At 45.0% G+C, this 6,893-nt stretch overlaps 1 protein-coding gene across 1 annotated transcript in view; it reads right to left on the minus strand.

The window, feature by feature from the left end:
- Positions 1 to 4,990: 4,990 nt before the first annotated feature.
- slco1d1 (solute carrier organic anion transporter family, member 1D1) overlaps positions 4,991 to 6,893 on the minus strand; it is a 26,371-nt gene continuing 24,468 nt past the window's right edge. Inside the window, exon 16 of the mRNA XM_062066534.1 lies at positions 4,991 to 5,858. Within this exon, the coding sequence (XP_061922518.1) occupies positions 5,630 to 5,858 (229 nt within the window). The 3' untranslated portion in view covers positions 4,991 to 5,629. The remainder of the gene's footprint in view (positions 5,859 to 6,893) is intronic.

Genomic DNA, 6,893 nt, shown 5'->3' on the forward strand with positions numbered 1-6,893 from the left:
GGAATGAACAATGTTTCTATAGGAATGAACAATGTTTCTATAGGAATGAACAATGTTTCTACAGAAATGAACAATGTTTCTACAGAAATGAACAATGTTTCTACAGGAATGAACAATGGGGGGTTGAAGGAAATCTGCCTGAGCCTTCAAACAATCCCATGATTATGATTAAGACAAATTCCACTCCTGAACAGCACTTGGGTTTTTTTCATGTAGACTGAATTACATTTTGTTGTTTACACCTTCAACTTTATATTTACTTCTCTTTTTTCATCATCTATGTCCAACTTTTACCACCAAGTACCACCTCACAACACAATCATAATGACAACATTAAATACAGTAGTGTAGTAGGCCTAAGTTTTCATTAAGTACCACCATAATGACAACATTAAATACAGTAGTGTAGTAGACCTAGGGAGGCGTTCGGGTGGCATCCTGACCAGATGCCCGAACCACCTCATCTGGCTCCTCTCCATGTGGAGGAGCAGCAGCTTTACTTTAAACTCCCCCCGGATGACAGAGCTTCTCACCCTATCTCTAAGGGAGAGACCCACCACCCGGCGGAGGAAACTCATTTGGGCCGCTTGTACCCGTGATCTTGTCCTTTCGGTCATAACCCAAAGCTCATGACCATAGGTGAGGATGGGAACGTAGATCGACCGGTAAATTGAGAGCTTTGCCTTCCGGCTCAGCTCCTTCTTCACCACAACGGATCGATACAGCGTCCGCATTACTGAAGACGCCGAACCAATCCGCCTGTCGATCTCACGATCCACTCTTCCCTCACTCCTGAACAAGACTCCGAGGTACTTGAACTCCTCTACTTGGGGCAAGATCTCCTCCCCAACCCGGAGATGGCACTCCACCCTTTTCCAGGCGAGAACCATGGATTCGGACTTGGAGGTGCTGATTCTCATCCCAGTCGCTTCACACTCGGCTGCGAACCGATCCAGTGAGAGCTGAAGATCCTGGCCAGATGAAGCCATCAGGACCACATCATCTGCAAAAAGCAGAGACCTAATCCTGCAGCCACCAAACCGGATCCCCTCAACGCCTTGACTGTGCCTAGAAATTCTGTCCATAAAAGTTATGAACAGAATCGGTGACAAAGGGCAGCCTTGGCGGAGTCCAACCCTCATTGGAAACGTGTCCGACTTACTGCCGGCAATGCGGACCAAGCTCTGACACTGATCATACAGGGAGCGGACCGCCACAGTCAGACAGTCCGATACCCCGTACTCTCTGAGCACTCCCCACCATCCTCACCATACACGGTGTTGATAGTGCACTGCTCCCCCTTCCTGAGGTGGCGGATGGTGGTCCAGAATCGCTTTGAAGCCGTCCGGAAGTCGTTTTCCACGGCTTCCCCGAACTCCTTCCATGTCCGAGTTTTTTCCTCCGCGACCGCTGAAGCCGCACACCGCTTGGCCTGTCGGTACCTGTCCGCTGCCTCAGGAGTCTATGAGCCAAAATAACCCGATAGGACTCCTTCTTCAGCTTGACGGCATTCTTCACCGCCGGTGTCCACCAACGGGTTCTAGGATTACCGCCACGACAGGCACCAACTACCTTGCGGCCACAGCTCCAATCAGCCGCCTCGACAATAGAGGCGCGGAACATGGTCCATTCGGACTCAATGTCCAGCACCTCCCTCGTGACATGTTCAAAGTTCTTCCGGAGGTGGGAATTGAAACTCTCTCTGACAGGAGACTCTGCCAGACGTTCCCAGCAGACCCTCACAATGTGTTTGGGCCTGCCAGGTCTGTCCGGCATCCTCCCCCACCATCGCAGCCAACTCACTACCAGGTGGTGATCGGTAGAAAGCTCCACCCCTCTCTTCACCTGAGTGTCCAAAACATGAGGCCGCAAATCCGATGACACAACTACAAAGTCGATCATGGAACTGCGGCCTAGGGTGTCCTGGTGCCAAGTGCACATATGGACACCCTTATGTTTGAACATGGTGTTTTTCATGGACAATCCGTGACGGGCACAAAAGTCCAATAACAAAACACCACTCGGGTTCAGATCCGGGCGGCCATTCTTCCCAATCATGCCTCTCCAGGTTTCACTGTCGTTGCCAATATGAGCGTTGAAGTCCCCCAGTAGGACAAGGGAATCACCCGGGGGAGCACCCTCATGTAATCCCTCGAGTGAATCCAAAAAGGGTGGGTACTCTGAGCTGCTGTTTGGCGCATAAGCACAAACAACAGTCAGGACTCATCCCCCCACCCGAAGGCGGAGGGAAGCTACCCTCTCGTCCACTGGGTTGAACCCAACATGCACGCTCTGAGCCGGGGGGCAACAAGAATTTTGCCACCCCAGCCCGTCGCCTCTCACTGCTGGCAACGCCAAAGTGGAAGAGAGTCCAGCCCCTCTCGAGAGAACCGGTTCCAGAGCCCTTGCCATGCGTCGAAGTGAGTCCGACTATATCTAGCCGGAACTTCTCCACCTCGCGCACTAGCTCAGGCTCCTTCCCCCCCAGCGAGGTGACGTTCCAAGTCCTAAGAGCTAGCTTCTGTAGCCGAGGATCGGACCGCCAAGTGCCCTGCCTTCGGCTTCCGCCCAGCTCACATAGCGCCCGACCTCTATGGCCCCTGCTATGGGTGATGAGCCCATTGGAGGGGGGTCCCCGTTTTCTCTTCGGGCTGTGCCCGGCCGGGCCCCATGGGGACAGGCCCGGCCACCAGGGGCTCGCCATCGTGCCCCAACTCCGGGCCTGGCTCCAGAGGGGGGCCCCGGTGACCCGCGTCCGGGAGAGAGAAATCGGAGTCTCGGTTCTTGTATTTCCATAGAAGTCTTCGAGCTGCTCTTTGTCTGATCCCTCACCTAGGACCTGTTTGTCTTGGGAGACCCTACCAGGGGGCATGGAAGCCCCCGGACAACATAGCTCCTAGGATCATTGGGACACGCAAACTCCTCTACTACGGTAAGGTGGCAGCTCAGAGAGGGGTAATTATGTATAAGTTATCACACAACTCTTATGCTGAAAGGCCGTTGCTCTAGTTATTATCTATTGTGCTCAAGTTGTACTTTTCTATCTGTGCAAAGGCACACAACTTGTTATCTTCCACTGCAAGTTGCCTCGCAGCAGCAGTTTGTGTCTTCCAGCCAGCTAAAACAGCCATGGACGGACTTCAAGGACCTCAAGGAAGATAAGACCACAACACGCAGACAAAGCAGAGACAGGGCGAAATCTCGAGCTCAGCACGTTGCATTCTGAATAATCCCATATTGTGTCTACTGGGGCTGTTTGCGTAATATGTGTCCCCCCCCCCTAGAAGCAGCCTCAGTGATGTTAACTAGGGAACTCCTGAATAAATAGAGGAGCGCGGGGGCTGTGCCTTTTAGCGTGGTGGGAGACTGTAACTGAGTGTGCAGCCCCATACGTTTCTCCCCATGAGCAAAATTGAACTCTGTCTCTGCCTGATTCCTTGCTTCTTGTCTTGTTTAATAGATAGTTTGGTGTTTGAACCTGACAAGTTGTTATGTTATTAACGTGTTATTATGTTCTTCATAAATAGTACCAGGTCAAAATCTCCCCAAACTTGTCCCAGTCGTTAATGCTGCAAAACAATCTTTTGTCTGACTATTATAGTTTTTATTATATTAACATTTTATAGTGTTAATGTTATCAAAGTGATAATATTCATAACCAGCCCCCAACCTTGTCAAAGTGTCCCCAAATGTGTTGTTTGTACTAACTGCTATAACTTTTATGTTAATAACGTTTTATAGTTTGTATTTTATTAACATGTTATTATTTTATTCACACAGAGCCCCCCCCCCTCCCCCCCCCAAAAAAACACACAAAAAAACAAGTGTTGTTTGAACATTTGCTAAGATTTGTGACTGTCAAAATGCGACCCTGAGAAGAATAAGCGGTAGACAATGGATGGAAAGAAAACAAATACTTTGGTATTTGACAAATAATGCAGGTTGTGTGTTTTGACACGAAAATGAGAAAATGCATATTGCATTTTTAGTCATTTCATGTAAATACTAAGCTAAAAATCAAATATTGAAATGCTGGTTAATCGATCCCAGCCGTAAGATACAATGCAACTACGCCCCCTGGTGGCCTTAAGGCTTATTTTAGGCAGTATTAAACATGACCTTTGCCCCCTCTCTACTGTAAACTAACCAAGTCATTTACGTGAAAAAGGTTGTAAATAATGTCTTTTAATGCAAACACAACTGTTTTAATCAACACAATTGTAAAAAAAAAAAAAAATACAAAATACATTTGACATAATATATTCTCTAATGTTATTAACAGTAATTACACATGTGTTAATTAGCTACACTAGGCAGTTGGAATGATAACGAAGAATGAACAATACTTTGAGTCCACATGCGGAGTAACAATGTGCAGCGGGAATAAAGATGCAAGTTAACGGTAAGATGTGACTTTTATGTGCTTTTGTCCAAACTATTCTCTGTCCTGGCACCTGGGAGAGAAAAGAAAGAAAAAGAAGGATGGGAGAGAAAAGAAAGAAAAAGAGGGATGGGAGAGAAAAGAAAGAAAAAGAAGGATGGGGGAGAAAAGAAAGAAAAAGAAGGATGGGGGAGAAAAGAAAGAAAAAGAAGGATGGGAGAGAAAAGAAAGAAAAAGAAGGATGGGAGAGAAAAGAAAGAAAAAGAAGGATGGGAGAGAAAAGAAAGAAAAAGAAGGATGGGAAAGAAAAGAAAGAAAAAGAAGGATGGGAGAGAAAAGAAAGAAAAAGAAGGATGGGGGAGAAAAGAAAGAAAAAGAAGGATGGGAGAGAAAAGAAAGAAAAAGAAGGATGGGAGAGAAAAGAAAGAAAAAGAAGGATGGGAGAGAAAAGAAAGAAAAAGAAGGATGGGAAAGAAAAGAAAGAAAAAGAAGGATGGGAGAGAAAAGAAAGAAAAAGAAGGATGGGAGAGAAAAGAAAGAAAAAGAAGGATGGGAAAGAAAAGAAAGAAAAAGAAGGATGGGAGAGAAAAGAAAGAAAAAGAAGGATGGGAGAGAAAAGAAAGAAAAAGAAGGATTGGAGAGAAAAGAAAGAAAAAGAAGGATGGGAAAGAAAAGAAAGAAAAAGAAGGATGGGAGAGAAAAGAAAGAAAAAGAAGGATAGGAGACAAAGGAAAGAAAAAGAGAGATGGGAGACAAAAGAAAGAAAATGAAGGATGGGAAAGAAAAGAAAGAAAAAGAAGGATGGGAGAGAAAAGAAAGAAAAAGAAGGATGGGAGAGAAAAGAAAGAAAAAGAAAGAAAAAGAAGGATGGGAGAGAAAAGAAAGAAAAAGAAGGATGGGAAAGAAAAGAAAGAAAAAGAAGGATGGGAGAGAAAAGAAAGAAAAAGAAGGATGGGAAAGAAAAGAAAGAAAAAGAAGGATGGGAGAGAAAAGAAAGAAAAAGAAGGATGGGAGAGAAAAGAAAGAAAAAGAGGGATGGGAAAGAAAAGAAAGAAAAAGAAGGATGGGAGAGAAAAGAAAGAAAAAGAAGGATGGGAGAGAAAAGAAAGAAAAAGAAGGATGGGAGAGAAAAGAAAGAAAAAGAGGGATGGGAGAGAAAAGAAAGAAAGAGAAGGAAACATGCAAGAAAGTCCTGCTAGGTGATTGCGTAATAGTTGAAGTATAGCGGACAGGAAGTGGGCGTGGCCTCTAAATGGTGCTCTCCTGGTCTGCGTCCTCCTTCTTTTGGCACATGTTGATGCTAGCGTGTCCGTTCACTCCTTTAGCCTCCGCCACATTCTTCTGGGCCGCCACATTCTTCTGGGCCTGCTCTCGCAAGGCCAGCTTCTTCTGGCGCTGGACTATTTTGCGGTAGAGTCCCACCCACATGGCGTTGGCCAGGAAGTACAAGGCGCTGATCAAGCCCATGAACGTCCACCTGCAAGACATTATTACCATCTTATACTGCACACTCAATTACCATCTTATACTGCGCACTGAATTACCATCTTATACTGCATACTCAATTACCATCTTATACTGCACACTCAATTACCATCTTATACTGCATACTCCATTACCATCTTATACTGCATACTCAATTACCATCTTATACTGCATACTCAATTACCATCTTATACTGCACACTCAATTACCATCTTATACTGCGCACTCAATTACCATCTTATACTGCACACTCAATTACTGGACACTCAATTACCATCTTATACTGCACACTCAATTACCATCTTATATTGCACACTCAATTACCATCTTATACTGCACACTTCATTACCATCTTATACTGCATACTCAATTACCATCTTATATTGCACACTCAATTACCATCTTATACTGTACACTCAATTACCATCTTATACTGCGCACTCAATTACCATCTTATACTGTACACTCAATTACCATCTTATACTGCACACTCAATTACCATCTTATACTGCACACTCAATTACCATCTTATACTGCACACTCAATTACCATCTTATACTGCACACTTCATTACCATCTTATACTGCACACTCAATTACCATCTTATACTGCACACTCAATAACGTCACTAACTAGTTAGCATCATGCTAACATGCACATCACTAACTAGCTAGCATCATGCTAACATGCACGTCACTAACTGGCTAGCATCATGCTAACATGCACATCACTAACTAGCTAGCATCATGCTAACATGCACGTCACTAACTAGCTAGCATCATGCTAACATGCACGTCACTAACTAGCTAGCATCATGCTAACATGCACGTCACTAACCAGCTAGCATCACTCTAACATGCACGTCACTAACTAGCTAGCATCATGCTAACATGCATGTCACTAACCAGCTAACATCATGCTAACAAGCACTTCACTAACTAGCTAGCATCATGCTAACATGCACATCACTAACAATATATGTACACGTTGCATGGTAAAAGCTAGCATCATGCTAACATGCTGTTGT

Source organism: Entelurus aequoreus, linkage group LG12, assembly GCF_033978785.1.
Source record: "Entelurus aequoreus isolate RoL-2023_Sb linkage group LG12, RoL_Eaeq_v1.1, whole genome shotgun sequence".
NCBI classification, from domain to species: Eukaryota; Metazoa; Chordata; class Actinopteri; order Syngnathiformes; family Syngnathidae; genus Entelurus; species Entelurus aequoreus.